Source organism: Notamacropus eugenii, chromosome 2, assembly GCF_028372415.1.
Source record: "Notamacropus eugenii isolate mMacEug1 chromosome 2, mMacEug1.pri_v2, whole genome shotgun sequence".
NCBI classification, from domain to species: domain Eukaryota; kingdom Metazoa; phylum Chordata; class Mammalia; order Diprotodontia; family Macropodidae; genus Notamacropus; species Notamacropus eugenii.
In genome coordinates, this window is record NC_092873.1 from 22,619,632 (window position 1) to 22,644,897 (window position 25,266).

General features: G+C 45.8%; 1 protein-coding gene across 5 annotated transcripts in view; it reads left to right on the forward strand.

Moving 5' to 3' along the window:
- CTTN (cortactin) overlaps positions 1-24,910 on the forward strand; it is a 44,592-nt gene extending 19,682 nt beyond the window's left edge. For 2 of the 5 annotated variants that reach the window (XM_072639417.1, XM_072639421.1), the window contains exons 5-17: positions 974-1,084; positions 7,931-7,985; positions 9,136-9,246; positions 10,231-10,341; positions 10,863-10,973; positions 12,263-12,373; positions 14,350-14,405; positions 15,961-16,030; positions 16,525-16,673; positions 17,966-18,058; positions 19,479-19,665; positions 20,732-20,803; positions 23,226-24,910. In XM_072639417.1, the coding sequence (XP_072495518.1) occupies positions 974-1,084; positions 7,931-7,985; positions 9,136-9,246; positions 10,231-10,341; positions 10,863-10,973; positions 12,263-12,373; positions 14,350-14,405; positions 15,961-16,030; positions 16,525-16,673; positions 17,966-18,058; positions 19,479-19,665; positions 20,732-20,803; positions 23,226-23,362 (1,374 nt within the window). In that variant the 3' untranslated portion in view covers positions 23,363-24,910. The remainder of the gene's footprint in view (positions 1-973; positions 1,085-7,930; positions 7,986-9,135; positions 9,247-10,230; positions 10,342-10,862; positions 10,974-12,262; positions 12,374-14,349; positions 14,406-15,960; positions 16,031-16,524; positions 16,674-17,965; positions 18,059-19,478; positions 19,666-20,731; positions 20,804-23,225) is intronic. The other 3 variants (XM_072639419.1, XM_072639418.1, XM_072639420.1) reach the window with 3 other exon arrangements.
- The last annotated feature ends 356 nt before the right edge of the window (positions 24,911-25,266 follow it).

Genomic DNA, 25,266 nt, shown 5'->3' on the forward strand with positions numbered 1-25,266 from the left:
ATGTAGAATAACGGACAAACCCCTGGACATTGTCAGCAATGACTTTAAAGTACTTTAAGGCTTAAAAGATGATCTCACCATACCCCTGTGACATAAGTATTACAAATGAGGAAACTGAAGTGTGAAGAAGTTGTACCTTGTGTCTTAAAGCTATGATGCCAGAGCTGGGGTCTGACCCGTGTCTCCTCACAACGTGCCAGGTCACCTCTGACTTCTGCCCTCCTTCTGTCTTTTGGTACGGGGGAATACTATTAAGACTAAATTCCCAACTATTGTGAGGCTGCAGGCGTCACTAGGGCTGCTGCCAGTAGAGAAATTAAATTTGGAATTGATACGTTTTGGGGTTTTTTGCCTTTGAAGATATGCCTTATGATATATCCACATCGATAATGTATGTGACAAAAATGCAAATCAAACATATGGGTTGATGTGAGCATTTCCATCAGAAAGACCTTAGCTTATTAAATGTCACAGAGTAGCAGCCTGACGTAGTGCACAGAAGGAAGGCCTGAGAGTTCAGAAGCCAGGGGAGCAAGCATTGCCTCTGGATGGGTCCTGGCTGTGTGACCCTGGACCAGAACCTTCTCAGGGCCCAAGACAATGGCTAGGATGAAAGTTCTGGAGAGGGAGCTTCCTCTCTAAGGGTTACCATAGCAATTTTAATCCCCATGGTCTGGAAGGCTGACTGGGGATGGCTCGTTCTTCGGTTCTGGTGCTGGTCTCAGCATGGCTGGGAACTAAGCAGTAAGAAGGACCACTGTGTCCATGTTTGCTGAATGTTTAAACAGCCATCCCAGATGCCCCTGACAAAGCCGTATGCCTCATCTGTGAAAACTTATGGAACAAAAACGAAACCCCTCCCCCTTTTTTGTAGGCCAAGACCTTCATATTGCTTTCTTATACCTCAAGCAATAAAATGATAGAAGATGCTGCTCGTCAGCTGTGACTTTTCTTTTAAAAACTCTCTTTTCAGTCTGCCGTTGGCCATGAATATCAGTCCAAACTGTCCAAACACTGCTCTCAGGTTGATTCCGTGAGAGGCTTTGGTGGCAAATTTGGAGTACAGCTGGATCGAGTTGATCAGGTAAGTGATGGATCTGACCCTTCCTTCTGTAGCCAAGGATGTGGTGGGGTCCAGGCAGCTTGTTTTCCCGGGACTGGTATTTCAGTGAGCAGGCTCACACTAGAAACTCCTGGCCCAGATATTGGAGAAAATGTTTTAGAAAAGTTATATTTCTGCCCAGATTTGTGTAATCTTTCAGCAGCTAGGTGGCACAGTGTAGAGAACACTAGACTTGGAGCCAGGAAGACCTGACTTCAAATCAAGCCTCAGGTACTTTTTAGCTGTTTGACCCTGGGCAAGTCATTTCACCCTGTTTGCCTGAGTTTCCTCATCTGTAAAATGAGCTGGAGAAGGAAGTAGCAAACCACTACATTATCTTTGCCAGGAAAAACCCCCCAATGGTGTCATGAAGAGCCAAATATGACTAAAACTGAACAACTACCACCACAATCATGGAATCACAGATTTCAATCTGAAAAGGACCTTAAAGGTCTAGAGGCCCACCCTCCCTCCCACCCCCTGCCTCTACTACCCTTTGACAGTTGAGGAAGCAGCAGCCCAGAGAATTCATTCTTCACCCAGGGTCTCATCAGTGGTGAGGGATGAGCTGGCATTTGAACCCAGACCCTCTAACTGCAGGTTCAATGCTCTTGATTTTCAATGTTTTGAAACATCTCGTAAGACTGCCAAAGTGAATTTGCCAGAAGTGGGCTGCTCAGGAGAAGGTATGGTACTTTCATGATCACAAACTCTTGATTCCTGGCTAGTCCCAAGTGGTTGTCATTCCCCCTCTCCCTCTGCCTCACAACCCCCCAACTCACTCTTTGTCCTCAGTGAACTCCAATCCCTTGAACTCTCACTTCTTTCCCAGGCCCTCTCCCCTGCACTTTTAGTGCCTGGCACACAGTAGACTCTTCATAAATGTTGACTGATGGATCTTTACCTCTCGGTGAACCAGTTCAATGCTACACTATCCTCTTCTCTGGTGTCCCTAGACTCCCTATCAGAGATCTTACCCTGCCTTCCAAACTCTAGCCTTGGAAGCATCTTCTAGCATCTGCTGCCTTTGCTCCTACGGCAATGCTGCTCAGCAGTGTTGGAGGAAATCATGAAGCCATGTTGATGGCATATGGTCTCTCACTGCAGCAAAGCAATCCTTTTATGTGTCCCTAAGAGAGTCAATGTCTCATTCTCCACAGTGGTGTTTCCAAACTTTCCAAACTAGACTTTTCATCCCTTCTCAAACCTGTAGCTCCCCCTCCTCCATCTTCTCAGCTGAGAACCTTGCCTCAAATTTTCCTGAAAAAATTGAGACCATTAGTTGAGAACTCTGTGTTCCTTTCCCCTCCTCATCTCACATCACCCAGTTGCTTTCTACCACTCTCTCCTCCTTCATCCCTGCTTCATATAATGAGTAGCCCTTCTCCTTGCCAAGGCAAAGTCCTCTACATGCAAAAGTGATTCCATCCTATCCCCTGCAGAAGAGTACCTTCCCTCCCATTTATCTTCAATAGCTCCCTTCCCTCCTGATTACAAACATACCAATGTATCCCCATCTGCAAAAGAATCTCATGAGAATATTGATCCCTGTTGGTATTTGCCCATATTTCTCCTCTCTTTCGTGACCAGACTCCTTGAGAAGATTGTCTGCAATAGGTGCCTCTACCTCCTTTCCTCTCACCTTCTTAACTCTAGGTGATTGGCTTTCAAGCTTAGTATTCAAGTGAAAGTGTCCTCTCCAAAGTTACCAGTGATCTGTCACCAGGCTGAATGGCCTTCACTCAATCTTCATCCTTCTGATAAACTTCTCCTTGCTGCTCTCTTCTCTCTAGGGTTTCATGGCACTGTTCTCTCCTGCTTCTCCTCCCTCTGCCTGTCTGACTACTCCTGTCTGAACACTTCTTTGCTGGATTTTCATCTGTGTCATGCCCACTCAACAGTGGAGATCCCTCTTCTCTCTCTGCACTAGTTTGTTTGCTAGCCATGGATTCAGTCATCATCTCTGTGCAGATGATTTTCAGATTTGTTTACCTAGCTCTGACCTCTCTCGTGATCTTCCACTGCCTCTCAGACTGGATGTCCAGGAGACCTCTTCCACTCAACATGTCCGGAACTGAACTCATTATCTTTCCCTCCAAATTCTCCATCCTTGCAGACATCCCTGTTACTGTCAAGTGCACAACCAACCTCCCACTCAAGCTCAGTGTAATCCTTGATTCCTCACTTAGACACACCTCACATAGCCTTTCTTGCCAGGTCCTGTCATTTCTATCTTTCTACCATCTCTCAATTACACCCCTTTTCTCCTCTGACACTTCCCCTCAGTCCCTCCACAGGTCCTCATCACCTCACATTTCGACTATTGTAATGACTGCTGTGGGGGTCTGCCTACCTCAGGTCTCTCCTCACTACTGTACATACTCCATTCAGTTGGGAATTTGATCTTCCTAAAGCACAGGTTGAACTGTGTTCCCTCTCTTTTCAAGAAATCCCAGTGGCTCCCTACTACTTCTGGGATCAAATAGAAAATCTTATTCAGTGAAAGCTCTTCATAACCCCCCATCTGCCCCTTTTTACTGGAGCTACTTTTGACCTGAAAGAATAGGTAAGTCCACAGAAAATGACACATAAAAGAAGTCTGTATCAAAAGACCCATGGGACAAGTGACTTCAGAATTAATAGTGCCAGGCCAGTCTCCAAGCTTTTACCAATGGGTGATCTGTAAAGGTGAAGTAAATCTGATAGATAATAAATCTATGAAAAGACTCCAGAAGCAACAAAAAGCATCATGGGACAGTTAGGGAAACTTCAACAATAGAAGAACTAAAAATTTAAAATCTCAGTGGACACAACAAATAATGGAATAAATTCAATTGAGGACAGATCTGTGAGGTACAGAAAATAAAACCAGAAGCATGCCCAGAATACAACAGAGCTTAAGGCCGCAAGTTGAGGTACAGACAAAGGAATTGATTTGGGCTGTAAGAGCAAGGACTTACAAATCTGGCGTCACTTGGAATTCCCAAAGACAACATACAAAACTAAAACCTCCTATCACAGACCCGATGAACTAGGGAAAAAAGGAGGCAGTGTTCTGAGTGCAAAGAACAACTGCATGAAGAAATCCTACTTAGAGTTCACCAATACAGAGATTGTTGAATTTTAAAGAAACAGAAAAAGCTCTTTAAGCTTCAAGAAGGAAGAAAAAAAGATGCTATTCTACAGCTATGTTAGAGTATAATTGGATTTCCACAAGCAGATGATGAGGTAACTTACCTACAGTAGGGGAGCAGGAAAGAAGTCCCTGATCCAGCAGCTTCCTTTAGAGGCCTTTGGAGAGAAGTGAATGCGAGATGCAGTGTGATTTTTCAAGTCTGCTTGGACGTTCAACCAAGCTATTCCCAAAAACCTGAAAAGGCACAAATGATACATGCTGCATTTTCAAATCAGTGTAACAGAATCTGATTCAAAGCTAAATATTTTATTTATTTCCCATTTTCTCCATGAGAACAAAAAAATTTAGGAAGAAAGGAGTTAATGAGGGAGGCAGAAAAACACATACTCCCATTTAGTTAAAACTCCTCTATTTGGCCCATCTCAAGGTGCTTCTTGCCCTCATCACCAGATGGACTGCCCACTTTTCTCCTTCACCTGTGCTGTGGTCCAGCCCAGATGGCCTGCCCTCCACCCATCACACTCACAATGTCATCTCCCATCTCTGGGCCTTTGCCCAGGCTGTCCTCCTCATCTCTGCCTCTTGCTTTCTTCAAAGCTCAGCCCAAGAGCTATTTGCTGTGGATGACATGGCTGATCCCTGGTGGTGGGCAGCTGCTGCTTCCCTTGATGCCCTTTCAAGTTCACTTGAGTTTACTCTGTACCTGTTTGCCTACTTATTTACAATTGATGAAAAGATGATCAGAATACTTCGTAACAGAATGCGGCCAAATCAAATCCCAGTTCAAACCCAGCCTCAGACACTTATTAGATGTGTGACCCTGGGCTCGTCACTTCACCCTGTCTGCCTTAGTTCCTCATCTATAAAATGAGCTGGAGAAAGCAATGGCAAATCACTCCAGGATCTCTTCCAAGAAAATCCCAAATGGAGTTATGGAGAGTTGGACATGACTGAATATCAACAAACACTTCAAGATATATTGCAAATATCTCATCAGTACGTGTAAGAAAGGTGACCTGTCAGCGTCTAAGGCAATGCCAAAGGCCCCGCGATGAAGGATACTCTCCATCTCCAGAGTGAGAATGGATGTATTCTGAGTACAGAGTGAGGCAGAATTTTTTTTAACTTTCTTTTTGTTTTCTCTGTATTTTCTTTCTCAATGTGGCTAATATGGCAATGTTTTACATGACTGCACATATATAATCTGTATCAAATTGTTTGCCTTCTCCAGGAGAAGGGTGGGCAGGACAAAATTTGGAACTCAACTTAAAAAAAAGAATGTAGAAAATTGTTTTTACATGTAATTGGGAAAAATAAAATTTTAAGATTTTAAAAAGAAAAGCATCCACATGCCCTAGGGTCACAGGGCAAGGCTATGACTCCACCCCAGACATTTAATGCCAAGGTGACCTTGGAATAATCACTTAAGCTCCCTGGGCCTTGATGTTTTCCTTGTTAAATAGGGAGACTGGACTTAATGGTCTCTGTGTCTCTGTCCACTCAGGTCCTTATGAACCCAAGACAACCTTGTTAAGCTGCTCATTTGAATGAATGTCTTTTGTCCTCCTTTTCATGTCTTCCCCAAGCACCTCAGTTACTGAGGTCCCCAAATGTGATGCTTCGCCACTGAGTCCCTGAAAATGTCCCTGTTAACACTTTCCCCCACATCGTGTCCATTGTCCTTGTTCAAGCCTCATCTCTCACTGTGTTTGGGACATTTTGGCTGAACAGGACCAAAGACCCAGGGCTTCGTGGATTGTTGTGACCAAGTAATTTACCATTTAGCAGTCACCCCCCAGTGGCAAATCTGTCCTTGCTGGACTGGGTTAGTAGGAAAGGCCATCGGTCATTGGGCCCACACTCAAAGCCCTTTCGGGAAGAACCTGCCCAGGCTCCCCTTCATGGGCGTAGCCTTGGAGAAGAACCCTGAGACATCTCTCTGTAGGATCAGGCATTTTGAATAGGACTTTTGTGGAGGAAATGATTCAGAAGTACGGGGGGAAAGGAGTGCTGTGCCATATCTTTTATTTGACCTGATAAAGACAGTCCCAAACAGGACAATCAGAGACTATTTAAAAATGAATAAAATAAGAAGGTACTAAATCTGTACGTATATTTAATGCTTAGTCAAAATCAATATAATTTATACCAGCTTTCCCAGGCTGATATAATATCAGAAAAGTTATCACATATTTTATTTAATTGTTTGTTCTTGTTTATTTTAAAATTTATTTTCGGTGTTCCACAATCACTACCATGCAACCTAGATTTTTTCTTTCCCTCCCTCCCTGAAACACCATACAATTTTATATAGGATCTGCGCATACGTTCCTATTAAATACATTTTCACCGTAGTCATGTTGTATAGAAGAATTAAAATGAATGGGAGAAATCATATAACAAACCAAAACGTAAAACAACACATACGTTTTAAAAACAAAGAAGCCAGAGCCAATAGAAACAGTAGCTCAGCCAGCATTTATTATTAAACCCTTCTCACACACCAGAAACTGTGCTCCGAATACAAAGAAACAAAACTGGCCCAGCCCCCAAAGAACTCCCATTTTAGCCAGGAGACGAATAATTCTGCTTATTAGATAGAGACGGAGTAGGTGAAGGGAAGGGACTGGCCAGGACGAGGAGGAAGTCTTTGATAAAATTCAGCTGATGATTCTTAAAATGGTGACTAGGAAGAGGAAATGAGAAAAAAGAAATCTCACAATAAAAATGTCTCATGGAAACAAGAGCCTACATACAATGGAAAAACAGAAGGACTTGTTTTTGTCATCTGTGGAATCAGAAACACTACATTTGGGACTCTGAGGGGTTATATGAGGAAATGGAAATTGTCCATGGCTTTTAAAAAGACAGTTGAAAAACTTGGAATTGCAGAATAAATGGAAAATGTCAATAACTGGTCAACCATTCCATAGTCATGGACTACCTGCACACTCGTGAAGCAGTCTAACGTTTTCTACCTGTGTGGCCTTGGTCATGTCACCTTCCTAGACTTCAGTGCTATTCTCATCCATACATTGAGATGTTTGGACTAGGTACTTCTGAGGTCTCTTCCAGTCTATAGCCCTGGGTGATCCAACTCCAAATCCTATACTTTTTTCTAATTTATGTGAAAAATAATTGACCACAAAGATGTCTTTTTGATAAAGATTATCCAGTCACATGGCCTGCCAAGTAACTTCCTGGAGCCTCAGCCCCCCAAGTCTGATGGGCTACATAACTATTTACATAGCTATCATAGGGAATTGTTCACCCCTGAGGTTGTTTAGAAGAAGGGAGGGCAAAGGAACGAGCACTTACATGGTGCCTACTATGGGCCAAGTATTGTGCAATGTTATCTCATTTGGGCAGACAGAGGTTAGGTGATATACTTAGGGTCACACAGGTGAGAGGAAGTAACTGAGGCTGGATTTGAGCTCAGACCTTCTTGACTTCATGCCCTGTACCAACTGCCTCTTCTAGAGAAAATGGCCTTCTCTGAGGTAAAGTAAAAGGCGAAGGGGAGAGGGAGGGAGTGGACTTCACTGCCCAGTCATGGTTCGCCCCAGACTTTTCAGTTTGCTGGAAGATTCTGGGGGTCCTGAGTCTTTTACTGTGGACCGAATCCTAGTTATTCTGAGCTTGAGAAATGGTTTGGGTTCTTACGATGTATGTCCTTCTTTTGTCTTTCCTAGTCTGCTGTGGGTTTTGAATACCAAGGCAAAACTGAGAAACACGCTTCCCAGAAAGGTAAGATTGGGGTGATATGCTGATGGAAGGAGGGAAAAAAACCACCCCAGTCAATCTGATTTGTGAAAGAAAACAAGATTCCTTTAAAATACTAGCTTCCTTTATTCTTGAAGCCATGAACCATTCCTCTGCATTTCTGGGACTTTCGAGTCAGGCAGAGCCTAATGGCATTTGTTAGATGTGCCTTCCCAGCCTAGGGGAGTTCCATTGCCCTCTAGGGGCTGTACAGCATTTTCAGCCTTCCTCACTGGGCAATTCTCTGCCATTGGCCCCTCACTATTGACTTAGTGTTGGACTGATGAAGGATTGGCCTTTTCAGGTGCTAAGTCAAAAGCTCATTTTCTTCCCCTGACAAAATGAAGTAGTACCTTAATGTGGTGCCTTCTTGGGATCTGACTGGTCTAGAATTATTCTATCTCATTCATCAGTGGGTGTCAGAATTGTGTTTTATTAGGATGTAGTTTTTAGAAAAGTAGCCTCCTACCCACCCAAAAAGAAGAGATTCATTCATTTCTTAGAACTCCTTGTTTGGTGGTTGTTATTAGCAGCTCTGCGGACGAGCACTTTGTAAGTTTGTGACGTGTTGAATCAGCCATACTCATGAAAATGAGAAATTTTCCGGAGGTATTTTGGGTTCCATGAAGCTCTTCATTAAAACCACAGATTCTAATAAAGCTCTTGTCCTGTGACCAGTTCTTCAGGGACATCCACTAGAGGGTCACCAAACCCATTTAAAAATACTCTGCCCATGTCCAAATGCTCTAGAAAAGAGGCTCTCCTCTTCTTTCAATGCCCAAGTTCCATTTGTGCATGCAGGCTAATGCTTCAGCACCATTGTAAAGGACTCAGTTGCAAGGCTCTGCTTTCTAACCTGTTGCTGAGAGTAGTGTGTATGTGAGAATTTGAAAGGTCCTCCTGTCATTGCTGAAGCCCAGCATGGCCCAGGATTGTGGTGCATGCCCCCGGGCATCAGGAGCTGCCTGCTGACTTAGCATTTTAGAGGCCAGCCCATGCTCCCTCAGCCAGGGACTAAATGCCATCAGGCCCCTGGCATCCTGGACTTGCTGAGTTGTCAGAATCCCTTGTTTCATCAGGCTTATAATCTTGTCACTTTTGCTCGCTATCACGCTTGCTGTCTCCACACGCTCAGATTATTCTAGCGGTTTCGGTGGTAAATACGGTGTGCAGGCTGACCGGGTGGACAAGAGCGCAGTGGGCTTTGATTACCAGGGTAAAACGGAGAAGCACGAGTCCCAGAAAGGTTTGTATCTGGGTGAATCCCTGTGGGGGCGTGGCAGGGGGAGGTCCAGGGGCCTGCTTGGGCTGGAGGGCTGACGGAATGACAGCACTGACAATCCCTTGCTTTCTCTAGATCATTGCAAAGAAGGCTGTGGAAAAGAATTCATTTTTAGGTGTGGTGATCATGTTAAGCTCTAGAAACTTATTTTCTTCTTTTTACTGTGACTTAAGAGTGTTACCCAATGGATAGGGAGCCAGATTCCGAGCCAGGAAGCACTAGGTTCAAGTCCTTCCTCTGACCTAGTGAACCTGGGCAAGTCACTAACCTCTCACTAGTCTGAACCTAGAAGCTTAGAGCAAGTTCCAACCTGCATTGTAGGGGTTCCTGATCAATCAGCAAGTACGTTTACTAAGCACCTAGGTTCCGGGGACACACGTACAAAGAATCCTTACTCACAAGGAACTGGCATTCTAATGGGGCAGACAACAAGGACATATTAAAATACATATGGCACAAATGTAAATTGAATACATATATGCACTATGTATGTGTATCTGTGTATATGTATATATATGTATACATATAACCTACACATGAACACACACTTAAACACATACAAGGTTTGGGAGGGAGGGCACAAGTAATTGGGAGATCAGTACGGCGGGTCTTTTCCCCTCTCCCTACTGTGACCTAGCAGGATTCTTGGAGATGTGACAGCTTTTAAAATATTTCACAAAAGTGAGATACCTTTTGGGGGAAACAAAGGATGGAGCTGGCTAGTTCCCTGTCTTTATGTGAGCCGCCATGTTGTTTCCTGTTCTTGTTGGATCATTGGCCATTCTCACCAACACTACCCAGTAGCTCTGGGCAGACTAGCTCCCCTCGTCTCCCCTGTGCCCTTCAGGGGTGTGTTGGCTCCTGAAGGTGCCTCGGGCTTTAAACCAGAGAGTTTGAATGACTGGATCAGATGGTAGGAATGACCCTTTTTTTCTCCTTTTTTCGCAGATTATTCTCGAGGTTTTGGTGGTAAATATGGTGTTGAGAAGGACAATGTGGACAAAAGTGCTGTTGGCTTTGAGTATCAGGGCAAGACGGAAAAGCACGAGTCACAGAAAGGTTTCTCCAGTTTTCTCTCATGTTCTTGACTGTTTGTCCCTAACATAATAAGCCTTTGAGTCAGTAGATGGCTTTTTAAAAAAAACCCTCAGACCCCAAAATATGATTCAAGTATAAACTTAGTTCCCTCTGCCTTTCCTGTTGATGGTGGCCCAGTAGTATCTGTACCTTCCTAGCCCTGTCTTGAGAGTGTGCAGCATGTGTATGTCCTTTTGATGGTGAGACCTTGGGCCTAACAGAGTTTGGAGTCGCATGAATTGGAGTTTCTTCTATGTAGGGGCCTATCTGTGTTGGTCTGACCCCTGAATAACACTGACCCTAGCCAGGGAGGCCAGAGGGGATTTCTCTTGATGCCTCCCAAGAAGGGAGGAGTCCGTCCTTCCAGAGGGCACCCACTCACCATCCCAGGACAGCCGGGCGGGGAAGAGGGGTTTGTGCCCACAATCTGCAGCATGGTCTTGGCCTTCTGCCCATTCTCCAGTTCCTTCTGTGATTCTTGTGGCCTTTTGTTATGTGTGTAGACTATGTGAAAGGGTTTGGAGGCAAGTTTGGTGTGCAGAGGGACAGACAAGACAAGTGTGCGTTGGGCTGGGACCACCAAGAGAAAGTTCAACTCCACGAATCCCAAAAAGGTACAGCTGTCTCCTCCACTGTTCTCACTGGGCCAAGAGAAAACTCTATGCCTAGGTTAATGATGCTCTGGCAGGGCGGGTGGGATTGAAAGGGGCCTCTCGGCTTTGCTTGTTTGAAGCTGTCCTTTGCTTCCTGGCGTCCTGAGGAAATTCAGCTCACATAAGGGTCACTAGCTCACATTGGGGTCACCAGCTCACACACACACAGGGGTCACTGGCTCATACACAGGGGTGAGTCACTAGCTCACACAGAGTTCACCAGTTTACACACACAGGTGTCACTGGCTCGCACTGGGGTCACCAGCTCACACACATAGGGGTCACCAGCTCACATAGGAGTCACCAGCTCACATAGGAGTCACCAGCTCACACAGGGGTCACCAGCTCACACTGGGGTCACCAGTTCACACACACAGGGGTCACCGGCTCACACAGGAGTCACCAGCTCACACTGGGGTCACCACCTCACATACACAGGGGTCACCACCTCACATACAAGGGTTACCAGCTCATACATACAACAGAGGTCACTAGCACACGCAGGAGTCAATCTCTTGCTCTGGTATTTTTGACAGATAGGAAAGGGACTCAGGATTTGAGAATGGTGTCTGCTACAGGGAGATGGAAAAAGGAAAGTGATGCCTTTTCCTTCCCTAACCTCTACCCCTTCCAAATATTTAGGGAAGGAAGTAATTCAGTCTTTAAAGGAAACAGAAAGAGAAAAATGGGGATATTGGGGAAGAAAAATCCTTTTCTTTGAAATAACTCCTGGGCCCTCCTGTAATTTCCAAAAGAGAAATCTTAGATATGTTCAGTGAATGTTAGCTTGTTCAGTTTTACCCTTGTGTACATGACTCACAGTGTGTGTGTGTGTGTGTGTGTATGTGTGTGTGTGTGTGTGTGTGTGTGATATGTACGTGTCTTTCACATATACACAGAAGTATTCACTGGGGAGGAATGTTAGAAATGCAGCTCTGAAGGCGTGCTTAAATAGCCTGGGGGAAATTACCTCCTCTCTGCTTCATTTTCCTCATCTATAAAATTGGGGATTTGGACTAAGTTGCCTTCCTTTTCCCCTCTGAGTTGGCCCCATCCACAGTACACATGTTCTGAGCCTCCAGAGAAGGGGTCTTCGAGCCTGGATTCCATCTTCCCCTTATGAGGCAGACTGTAGCTAAGGTCTCACTTCCTCTGACCAGTGTCTCTATGTCACCAGTCTGTATCTTTGTAACTAAAAATGTCTTTTCCTCCCTTGGTTCTCATCTCTGCTGTTATATGTGGATTTTCAGATTATAAGAGTGGTTTCGGAGGCAAATTCGGGGTCCAGACTGAGAGGCAGGACCCGTCTGCCGTGGGGTTTGAGTACAAGGAGAAATTGGCGCAGCATGAATCTCAGCAAGGCACAGTCGCTGCGCGGCCTCGGGCTCCTTCTCACCTTCCCAGGCAACTACTCATAGCACAGCCTTGCACAGACAGTGCCTCTCAGGGGTGCTGTGTCCCTCAGAGCCCGGAGGAGAAGTGGGGGAGCCTTGAGCTAGTTAGACCAGATTAGCCTTGGAGAAGGGCCATGAAACCTGCCTTAGAGGGCTACCTCAAAGTCTCACTGCTTCCATGCCCTGTGGTGTTGAGGGGTGGCTAACAGACCCAAAGGAGCAACAGGCTCTCTTGGTTTACCTGGAGGTGGTGCTCGATTTCCATCACATACCCTAGAACTGACCAGTCCTCCCTTGTAACCTTTGTCATGCTCAAAATTCAGAGAAGATGCTGTCCTGCAGCCGACTCACGTAGCTGCCACTCATGAGGAAAATGTGTTTAGACAAGGGTCTTTGGAAGTCAAGGTCACAGAGTTCAACTTTTGGTGCTTTTTAGATAAGCATACATCTGAGAAAACATCCTGTACTCCCAGAAAATGGATTGCTAGGTGGTACAGTGGATAGAGACCTGGGTCTGGAGTCAGGAAGATACATCTTCTTGAGTTGTACTCTAGCCACAGACACTTACTAGGTGTATGACCCTGAGCAAGTCACTTCACCCTGTTTGCCTCTGTTTTCTCATCTGTAAATTGAGCTGGAGAAGGAAATGACAAACCCCTTCTGCCAAGAAAACCCCAAATGGGGTCATGGAGAGTCAGACATGACTGAAAAATGACTAAACAACAACCCCCAGGATATCTGACAGGTCCCATTTTAAAAGTCAGCCCCGCTTTGAGTTAGGATTGTGGCAGTATAGGCTGGCAGATGTATTTTCTGAGAGCCGAGGCATGCCTTGAGGATAGCTGTGGGCTGGCCTCTGGTTAAGGCCAAAACATAAATCCGAAAAAGCCTGGCACTTAGACCAGAGGAAGGGGAGTACGCCATATGTGTTCAATGTGATGTTTTTCTGTTCCGTTTGTGTTGTTTGTGGAGGGCCAAGAAGAGAAAAGTGTGACTTTTGGAGAACACTCAGGGCACGGAACACTTAGCCTCCCTTCAAGGGGCTATAGGCAGAGCGTATAAAAGAGAATTCGAAGCATTCCCAGCTCAGTATTATTGGAGGTGGGTGTTGGGAATGAGTAACAAAGAGTAAAATGTTCTGATTTGGAGAGAAGTCTTTCCCTTTCATTAGGAATTCAGGCTTAGCTTTTAGGACCTGAACAGTTGGCTGGAAAAATAGTAACTTCCTAACTTTGCAGGACAGATTAGGCTCTCATTCTCACATAGCTGTTAGTAGAAATCCTGCAGCCTGGCCAGGAGAGGTAAGGGGCTTTGTGGCCATCTCCCAGAATGCATGACTTCAACCTTTGGATCTATGTGGTGAATAATTCTGCATGGACATTTGACTCGGAAGCAGACATGTTCTTGCCATGTAGTTATTCCGTGGCTGGAATTCCCCACATGGTCTTTTTCTTCCTTAAAAATAATCACGAAAGATGCCCTTAAGCTTGATTCTTTACGTTCATCGCATCCCAGAGCACACACAGGAAGCCCAACCTGTACCAAGTCTGCTCTGAGGGCTGTGACGTGAGAGGCCGTGCTATGAAGTGGTACCTGGTGAAGGATTTCCTTCTCTCATTTCTGTCCTCTGCTTCAGCCTGGCAGCCATCCTGCTGGCCTTGGCCTTAGCCCTGGCCTTGGCCGCCCTTCCCCTCCCTTCCCCCTTGTCCCTTCCCCTCTCCCAGCACGAGGTGAGCATGCACATGCCCCTTTCTGTTTCTCACCTGCCTGTGGACCGAACGTTTGGAGGAGGGCTCCACCCAGCTGCGGTGCTTCTAGTACTGGGTTTCCTTTCCCTCTGCATCTTTCTTTGTCCATTTTATCCAGCTCTATGCATGCGGCTACTCTGGAGGGAGAGTACTCCCTCCTTCAAACTGACCCAACCTGATGTTCTTCCATTTCAGATTATTCCAAAGGATTTGGTGGAAAATATGGAGTTCAGAAGGACAGGATGGATAAAGTAAGTATCACCTTGTGCCCCCGTGAGCTCTGAGGCCTCCTGGTTTGGCCCAAAGCTTCTTCCCTTGTTCTGTCCTGACCCCTCTGGTGGTCTGGAGAGGCCTGGGGAACCGACGCCTCCTCAGAATGATGCTTTGAAGTGGTAAAGGAGCCTAAGTTAATGGTGAAATACAGTGACTGGACATTTCTCAAATTGTACCTTGAGTGGGCACATTTTTAGAGGGTACTGTGGCAGCTAGGGGGCACTAGAGTGCACAGAGTACAGGAAGACCTCAGACCAAATCTCTCTTAAGACACTGACTAGCTGGGTGACTCCGGGCAAGGCACTGAACCTCACTTTCCCCATCTGTAAAATGGGGATAGTAATAGGGCATATCTTCATCTGTAAAATGGGGATAATAAATGCAACTTCTCTGGGTTATTGTTTGGATCAAATAAGATATTTGTAAAGCACTTTACAGACTATGTAGTGCCATATAAATGCTAGCTGCTATTATTATCTTAATACGTAGTTAGTTTTCCTATAATGAGGCACATGCATTCCCTAAAAGCACCTTACTATGCAAAATGATGCAACAAACACCACAGAGCTTATGGGAAAAGGGGGGTTGGGGCATCCCACTCCAAAATTTCATCAGTGGCATGTTAAAAAAAGAGAGGAACCCCGTAAAAACTGCTAGCATTGTTTTGTACACCATACAGAAATGCTACAATAAACAGAGGTGTCTCAAGCCTCGAGCTGCTGCTGTGCCTCCACCCTGGCTCCCAAGTGGTGGCCCAGGCTGGCAAAGAACTCTCCGGCTCTTACCCCCAGGACCAGGCAGAAGGAAGGTGAGGGTGGAGTGTGCAGTTCACACCAGCCCTCCTCCCCTCACAGTTCCTACTGCACTGGAAGATATCCATTAAATGAGGCCTTTTACCTTGAAAAAGGCCCAAAGTTAGCTTATGGAAGTGGGCCTTGGGGCCATTTTCTGCATTCTCACTGTTTCTCAAGGATGAAATTGTGTGTAAGCAAGCTCAAAATTGGCATCACGGTCAGATTGTTCCCTGGCATGTCAGCTTCTTGGAACAAATTTACATTTTCAAAACAAGTATCAGAGCAGAAGTGACTCTGTGTCTCATCTGTCAATGCCATCAGGAACGAATTAATTTGCAGATCTAAGAAGTGTAGACTTGACTGTTCCTGCTGTGGGTTAGCTATGTGATCATCTGTCCATTAACGTACATTTGTGGAACAATTACTTTGTGGTAGGCCCTGCTATACAAAGGGAAACAGTTCCTACTCTCCAGGTGTTTACTGGAGTCTTGACCAAGGAAACAGCTACTGTGGATACAGGGCTGTCGTTGGAGGCTGAAGTGAGGTGCTAGGCCTAGAAGATACTTGGTACTAGCAGCTAGTGGCTGAATGTGTCCTCTTTTCACCGGGAATGTGAGTGAAGGTAGTTTTTTGAAAGCATCATTTGTGTTGAAAAGGGAAATAAATCAAAAGTTGGATTGCACTCCATATAAAAGATAGCCACCTAAAACGTCATTTTCTTTCTTTTCTGTTTTTGTAGAATGCCTCAACCTTCGAAGACATTTCCAAGGTTTCATCGGCTTACCAAAAGACACTGCCGGTAGAAGCTGGTGAGCCCCTCCCTTGCTCATGGTTTCCCCTAAAAACTATCCAGTGCCAAGCCATGGTTTTCAGAAGTGTGAATCTGCAGCAGAGAAGACTCTTTCCTGCAGGCACAAGCTCCAGAACCTTGTTTTCTGGCGAGAATTTCACATTTTCTCTCTCCCGAATTGTCGTATTGGTGTGCCCTTGCCTGCAAGGCTGTCTATTCCTGGTCAGTCAGTCAGTCAGTCAACAAGCATGTCATTTCGGTACCTACTAAGTGCTGGGGACTCAAAAAAACAAAAATCACTGCTCTCAAGGGGGTTACAGTTTTATGAGGCAGATAACGGGTCTAGTGTGCGTGTGTGTGTGTGTGTGTGTGTGTACGTGTGCACATGTGTACGTGTGCACATGTGTGCGTATGTGCGAATGTGTGTGCATGTGTGCGTATGTGTGCGTGTGTGTGTGTGCGCGTGTCCTTTTCTCTGGACAAAGTAAAAATAGACTTTCTTTTCCTCTCTAGTGAACACCAAAACGAGTAGCATCCGAGCCAACTTTGAGAACCTGGCCAAAGAGAGAGAGCAGGAAGATCGGAGGAAGGCGGAGGCAGAGAGAGCTCAGAGGATGGCCAAGGAGAAGCAGGAGCAGGAGGAGGCACGAAGGAAGCTGGAGGTCAGTGGCCATCCCTGCTTGGGCAGGGCACTCATTGTGTGATGGGCTCCACTGCCCCCCACACTAGGCCTCTGCAGTTGAAAAGCTTCCAGCTCAGCTCAAGCACTTGTGTGGTCAACGGGTGATGGGATTTGGTGGCTAGAATGCGGAGCTTGGAGGTATGAAAGACCTGAGTTCAAGTCTACCTCTGACATTTCCTGGTCCCTTTACGCCACTCAGATGCAGCTTCCTCAGCTTTACTCCATAGGTGGTTGTTGCCAAGATTAAAGGGGAGCCTTGGTCTCTCTCTCTGTCTGTCTCCTCTCTTCCCTTCCTCCCCTCCCCTCCCTTGTCTCTGTCAAATTCTTTGCGCACCTTAAGGTGCTTTATGAAGGTCATTTTGCTTGTAGAGGTGAGAGGGGCTATAGAAACCATTGAGCCTAAAATGCACACCCACCCATTTTATAGACGTGGAAACTGAGGCCCAGAGCGAAAAGCCAGGTATTTTATTTTGTCTGTTACTCTTATGTAGCAGGCCGGACAAAGCTGATTTTCTTGACCTTGGGTGTCTTGTTAGAGACCTGACCCTTCCTCCTGCCTGGTTCATGTTTCCTTTTCTGAAATCTGCCCCAAATTTTCCAACTCAGCCTGTCCCTTTCCCATGTCCCCCACCCTCCTGGTTGGTGATGTCAGAGATGCCTCTGCAGATCACCTTCGGCACCAAGTGTTGATGGGAAGGGCACAGTTTGGGTCACGTGCTCTGAGACTTCTCAGGACCACGTGACCTTCCTTATCCAGGAACCATGGTGGAAAGAAGAGGAGGTCTGCAGTTTTGAGAATATCCCTGGCCACCCACCCTTTGTCCTTCTTGGGAGGGTTGGCAGCCACCATGGTGGCCCTCCCCTATCTCCCTGTGCCTCAACTCTCCATCCCTGCCAAGCACTGTGGCCAAAGCCCCTCTGCCCTGTGGCTGGCCTTCTGGGAAGGCCTTTTACGCCCCAGTGTGGGCTGCTTCCCCTTTCCCTGATTGCCATCTCTGGACACAAGTAATGGGCTTCTGCAGCAGCAGGTCAGGTGCAGGAGTGTTAGGACTTGGGGCACAATATTCCTCTGGGGAGAGGGGGCCTCACGGCAGTTCTTCCAGAGACATTCACAGGTCTGGTCATTCTGCTATGAGCTTAAATCCCATGAGGGTGTTTTCAGTCCTCATTAGGGTTTCTGCTGCCTTGAAAGGCCCTGCCTTAAAGCATGATTGCAGGCCTGGGCTTTGGGGAGGGCCCATATTCTGACAAGCCCTTGTTTTTGAATTACAGGAACAAGCCAGAGTCAAGAAGCAAACTCCATCCCCTCCTCCCAGTCCGCAGCCGCCAGTCGAGGAGAGGCCACCCACCAGCCCTGTCTATGAGGTCAGTGTGAAGCCCGATCGCTAGCTCCCCTGTGATCACCTGCTTGCCTGGTGCTAGATCGGGTGGACTCTAAGGCCTCCTCCCCCCATATCACCCCACACGAGCAAGACCATCAACTTGACAGATTTTTGCTGCCTCCGTCTCCTTTGCTTATTTTCCCCGATGTCATGTCAAGCATTAGTTGGGGGTGAAAACTAAGGGCAGGGTGATGTGTCTGTGCCTGTAAGGGCTAGCAGTGCCATTCTAAGGAATGAAGTCATTACAGGTACCTTCCGAGTCCCAGCCCCTCTCCCAATCAGATTTCTAGAGAATACTATAGCAGATCAAGCCCCAGACTCATCTTCCTGAGTTCAAATCCAGCCTCAGACACTTGCTAACTGTATGGCCCTGGGCAAGTCACAACCCTGTTTGCCTCAGTTTCCCCGTCTATAAAATGAGCTGGAAAAGGAAATGGCAAACTACTCCAGTGTCTCTGCAAAGAAAACCCCAAATGGGATCATGAGGAGTGGGACATAACTAGAACATGAAAAACCGCATGATTGTAGAGGAGCCAGAGCCAAAAACCCCAGTCATCCAAGCATGAATTAAATGCTTATCATGTTTCAGGAGTTGTGCTGGGCACTAGGGAGACAGACAAAACTAACCTTATGTTCTGCACACACACACACACAAATGCAGGATAAATAACAGGGAATTTGGGCCTTGAGCACAAAGTGCTGCCTGAACCATGTGTAAGGTGGGGAGGGGTGTGGTCTGTGCTCGGGCAGGGCTGGAGGGGCGGGGAGGAGGACAGAAGACCTACAGAATGGTCCTTTCCATCCAGGAGTCTTGCAGGGGAGAAACCTGGTCAGAGGCCCGAAGGTGGGCCTGCTCTGGGGAGGCCAGCCTGGAGGGAACACGTGTTTCACACAAGCTGCTCTCCTTGGGAAGAGCCTGGACACTCAGGCCAGTGGCCCGTTCCCTGCATTGCCATCTGTGGGGCAGAGGAAATTGTCCTTCTTTATTTGTCATGACCAAGTCTGTGGCAATGTTTGCACTGCCTTTCAGCACAGACAGGGAAGATGCAGCCACTCTCCACAGTGCCAGGGGTTGTGGGCCCATCAGGGCCCCAAGGCCTTGTGCCCCTTCTCTTTAGGCCTGCTGTTGACGTTGCCAGCAGCATCATGCTTCCTAGTTTTCAAAAGTCTGGCCAGTTTAATTTAGGAAGACATGAGTTCACATTCTCACATATCAGAACATGTACTTAGCTGTGAGACCCAGACCAAGTCCTTAACCTGTCTGCCTCTGTTAGTAGCACTTACCTACCAAGACTGTCAGGAGGAGAAACAAGATGGCCTCATATTCCTCAAGTGGCACCTTCTAAAGGCTGTCTCTGATAATAATGAGCATTGCCCAATGAGCTTTCCTCTGACTTTCCCAGGATGCTGCATCTTATGAGGCTGAGCCGGGGTACAAAGGTCATGGTATAGCGTATTCTGGGCCCGAACAAGAGTCGGAGTACACAGCTGTGCAGTCCAATTATCAGGAGACCGTGAGCCAGCGCGGCCTGGCACAGGAGCCCGAAGCCGTGTATGAGACAGCAGAGTCGATGGCTCCCAATCAAGAAGGTGCCACCACTGCCCCCCACTTCCCCAAGCTGTCCCCGATCACCGTGGAGTGACGGGCAGCAGTTCAGATCTGCCCCACCCAGGATGGTTTGCCAGGCCCCCTTTGCACACTCCCATGATGCCTCTGTGCAGGTCACCCAAGGCTTTCAGGATACTCAGGGTTTCCCTGTTGCTTGCCTGAATCCAAGATGAGCCATTTATTACTTGTGGTTTCTTCTTCCATGGGTGCCAGGGGCCTTGGTGGTGCTTTCACACTCTCAGACTTATGTTTGAGGCCACTGCTTGCTGGGGGCTTTCTTAAAGGTCCATCCTGGCCCAAGCTGGAGCCGGGCTCCTTGGTAAACTTCTGTGCATGGAGCTGCTCCCAGCATGGTGCACGGTGGTGCATGATGGGATGGGAAGGGTTGAGGCCAGAGACTGGTGTCTCTTGTTGGCCTGCTGAAAAGGGAGGTGGAAAAACAGTACTTTGCTGGTGTAGCTGTGGCCTTATGATCTATGTAGAGAGAATGTAAAAAAGTGAAGATAAGGAAGCCCTCCCCACTTAAAGGTGGACCAGGAATGGAATCGTGTAGATGGTAGTACTTGAACTAACTGAGAAAGAAGTCAAGGATTCTAAGAGAAAAGAGTTGAGGAGAGATGGCATTCTAGACACGGGGACCAGCTAGTACAAAGGCCTGGAGGTGGGAAATCAGAACATGAAGAAGGCCAGTTGGGCTAGACAATAGAGTGAGGGAATGGTACCAAAATATAATAACATTGGAGCAGTAACTTGGTGCCAAGTTATAAAGGGTTTCCAGTGCCTGGAAGAGGAGTGTATATTTGAACCTAGAGGTATTAAGAAGCCGCTGGAATTTATGGAGAAGTGTGGTAATGTGGTCAGAGAGGTGCTTAGGGCAAATCACTTTGGCAGCTGAGTGGAGGATGGATTTGTGGTTTGTATTTCCATCCTTTTCTATAACACAGAGCTTAGATTTATTCTTAAAAATTAAGCTGAATTCAAATTACTCTTTTTTTCTATAACTTTATGAACTGTTAATAATCAAATTCTTTTATGGTTGACTTTTAGAGGAAAATACTTACGATGAATATGAAAATGAGCTTGGGATCACAGCCATTGCCCTCTACGATTATCAGGCTGGTAAGTAAGCCAAACCATGTTTGAATGTTGGGTAAGGGCCTGAGTTGGGGGTGGGCAGGGCCAGAGTTTGGGGCAGAGAGTTATGTAGGCTTTGGGGTTACATTTTTCTCCTTGGTGCTTCCTTTTTTTTTCCATTAGCTTCATGGTTGGGTGATTTTTTTTTTTAATTAAATTTTACTTTTTCCAATCAGCAAAAATCCACTCTTTCTCCTTCCTTCTCTAATCTAATTGAAAATGAAAGAAAAACAAAACCTCTGTTACAAACGTGTATAGTCAAGCAGAATAAATTTCTGGCTCAAACATATTTAAAAGGAAAAAATATTCATATACACATGTACATATATATATATACATTCACATTCATAACCACAATTTAAAAGATTGAATTCTTTCTTTTGGCTGCTTTTAGCGCACACACACACACACACACACACACACACACACACACACACACACACACGCAGGCACACGCATGAGAGTCTCATCGTACCCTTCAAGTCCTTCATCTCTATTAGGAAATGAGCAGCCTGTTTCATCATTAGTCATTTAGAATCATAGATGGTCCCTCTGTGTCAATCAGAGTTCCCAGATCTTTTAAAGCTCTTTGTCTTCATAGTGGTGGTGTTCTTAGATACATTTTCTTTCAGTTCTGCTCATTTCCCTCTGTATCAGTTCATGTAAGTCTTCTTAGGTTTCTCTGAAACCGTCATTTCTTCTAGCACAATAAGATTCTTTCAGCTTCATCTACCATAACTTATGCAGCCACTCCCTAGTGGACGGACAACTCCTCAGATTTCAATTCTTGGCCACCTTAAAAAGAACCTTAAGTATTCTTGTACATCTTTAGAGTTTGTTTTCCTTACAATGAATTCATCCCTTAATCTACCCTCCCTCTAATTCCTTCCTTTTCCTTTTATTTCTCCTCTTCTATCCTTTGTCCAGATCAGATGAGAAAAGGGTCCGAAGGTCAGCTGCTTTTCTCTCCTTCTTTGTATCCACAATCTACCCTCACCTTCCCTGGATTTTCCATTATTCTTTAAAGATCATCAAGATGTAACAGAACTACTCCCAGGTCCTTTGTCTAGATGCACTCCCTCTATGACCCTTGTTGATGATAGGGTCCAGAGAGGACAAATACATCCTTTCCTCCTATTAGAATGTAAAGAGTTTATCCTGGTTTTATTCCCTCATGACTGTTTTTATTCATGTTTATTTGACAGATCCCCATTCTAATGGAATTACCTATCATTGGGTTAATGCCATGCCAGCTCCAGGGCAGGATTGGCAGGACATGGTTAGGCCAGGGATTCCAACTGAAGTTGGCACCCTCTCATCAGTCAGCAAGAGTTTTTATTTTTAAATATAGTTATTTGTGTTCCTTTCCCAATTTTATTTTTTCCCTACTTAATAGTATTTTATTTTTTCCAATTACATGTAAAAATAGTTTTCAGTATTCACTTTAAGAAGATTTTGAGATCCAATTTTCCCCCCTCCCCAAGATAGCATGCAATCTGATATAGGCTATAAGCTATCCATGTGCAATCCTACTAGACATATTTCCACCTTAGTCATATTGTGAAAGAAGAATCAGAACAAAAGGAGAAAACCACAAGAAAGAGGGGAAAAAGAGAGAAAACGGTGTCCTTTGCTCCACATTCAGATTCCACAATTCTTTCTCTGGAGGTGGATAGCATTTTCCATCATAAGTCTTTTGAAGTTGTCTTAGATCATTAGCTAAGTCTATCAAAAATGGGTCATTACACAATGTTGCTGTTACTGTATACAATGTTCTCCTGGTTCTGTTTCCCTCACTCAGCATCAGTTCATATAAAGTCTTTCCAGGTTTTTCTGAAATCTGCCTGCTCATCATTTCTTATGGAACTATAGTATTCATTGCATTCATATACCAAAACTTGTTTGGCCATTCCTGAGTTGATAGATCTCCACTCAATTTCTAATTCTTTGCCATCACAAAAAGAGCTGCTATAAATATTTTTGTACATGTGTGTCCTTTCTCCTTTTTTATGATCTCTTTGGGATACAGACCTAGTAGTGGTATTGCTGGGTCAATAGACCTTTGAGAATGGTTTCAAATTGCTCTCCAGAATGGTTGGATCAGTTCACAACTCCACCAATAATGTATTAGTGTTCCAGTTTTCCCACATCTCCCAACATTTATCGTTTTCCTTTTTTGTCATATTAGCCAATCTGATAGGTGTGAGGTAGTGTACCTCAGAGTTCACCAAGAGTTCTTAAGCACCTACTGTATGTCAGGCACTGTGCTAGGCAATGGGGAATCCAAAGACTGAATTAAAGTGGTCCCTGCCCTTGAAGAGATTAAATCCAGCTCCCAATGGTGGCGTTGTTGAGAAGGACCACCTGTCTTTTCATTCATTTCTCTTTGTCAATTTCTCTTTTTTAGCTGGGGATGATGAAATTTCCTTCGATCCTGATGATATTATCACCAATATTGAAATGATTGATGATGGCTGGTGGAGAGGCGTGTGTAAAGGCCGATATGGGCTCTTCCCAGCCAACTACGTCGAGGTGAGACAGTAGTGAAGACGGTTTCTCATCGATGCCTTAATGCCATAGTCTGCAAACCCGATCTCTACACTACAAAGTCACGCTTCGGGGAGGATGGCGAGGGGAAGATCCATACTGCTTTTATATTTAATACTTTTGCTGATGCTCTTGAGAATGTTTAATCCTCAGAATTTGCTAATATATTGTAATCATGTTTCCTTGGAGGACTTGGGTGATGGTGTTTAAGCATTTAAGGACTTTTCTTTTTTGCCAAATGGAATGGTTGTTACAAGAAGCCATGCCAAGGACCTTTTGTCCTCTGTATATGGAAGCAGGCAGGATCCCCTGACCTGCCTGAGACAGCGGTGCTGAGGGAATCTTTTCTCTGTGTGTTGGCAGCGCCAGCAGTGACCCTACAGGCCTCCTGGGCATGGCTGGGTCCTTGGAGGAAGAAGGAGCTAGGGAAAAGCAGAGCTGGAGGGGGTCAGAGTGGACCAGCCTTTCAAGTCCCTTGTCATGAGCAAGATCCTTACTGACCTCTGTAGACTTATTTTCCGAGCGTCTCCTCTTTGCATCAGAAGAAGCCCACAGGCATCCAATTATGGAGACCTGAGTTGGGGTTTGGTTTGGATTTTGGACTTTTCGTTTTCTCTCCCCTCTTCCCAGAAATCCCAGCTCCAGGAACCTGACGAGTTCTCAGTTCCTTTAGGGTTAGGTGGTTCCTCTAGGTGACCCTCTCCCCAACCCCCAACTGCTTATCCACCTCCAGATCTTGACAAGTCCCGTTCTTCATAGCTGCTGAGATATTGCCGTGTGGTGATGATGTGCCCCAGCAGGGCTGACGTCTATCATAACATGAAAACTTCCATGGACCAGCAGCTGCTGGACAAGACTGCTGGGCAGTAACCAGTGTAGCGTGTGTGTGTGTGTGTGTGTGTGTGTGTGTGTGTGTGTGTGTGCGTGCGTGCGTGTGTGTGTGCATGTGTGTGCGCGTGTGTGTGCGCATGCACGCTCGCCCAAGGCTCAAGTCACTTCAGTCACTTTTCAGCCTCACAAAGGTAGTCACTTCCCTGCTACATTCAGCAGAAAATGCCCATCACCTTTTTACCATCAAGGGAGGGATGCTTTTTGCTAACACATCACGCCATGGGCTGACTTGATTGAAACCGAACTACAAAGAGGAGTCTGTGTCCCTACCAAAGACAACAGTGGCTGCCAACATGCATGTGGATCTGGTCTTGTGGTCAGCCATGCTGGCCCAGTATGGCTGAGGAAGAAAACCCATTTTGGAATCTCAGCACTGTGGACCAATGAAATTGGGTGTGAGCGGCAAGGTGTACAGAATCTCCATGAAGCCCTTCCAGCCGCGCCTGGGTTCCTTCCAACAGGCAGGAGCGTGTCCAGTTGCCCCTTCCTTTCTCCCCCCCAACACTTTTTTTTTCTGTCTTGTTCAAGCTTCCCTGGATCGGGCTGGGTTTGATACTCCATTTACTTTATCTCCCTTTGTCTAGGACACTTCATAGGTAGAATTTTTTTTTTGTTGCTGTTAATTAAATATTCAAAATAAATTTTTGGAACCCATTGGCATTTTGGTTTTGGATTTGGTTCCTTGAATAATCTGGCCCCTATAGGGATATGTATGACTGACTGTGCTTTCTGATGTGGTGACCCAAACACATGCAGTGGGAAAAGGGGACAAATTGTACCAGGGGAATGCTGAATGCTGAGATGGGATGGTGCAGTGACTGGACCACTGAACATGTAAGTGCAAGGATCTGGGTTCCCATCTTGCCTCAGACACTTATCCGCTGTTCTGACCCTGGGCAAGTCACTTAACTGAGGATTGAGGGATCATAAATTTAAAGTTGGAAAAGACCCCTGAGATTGTTGAGGCTAATCTCATTTTATAAATGAGGAAACTGGGACCAACAGAACTT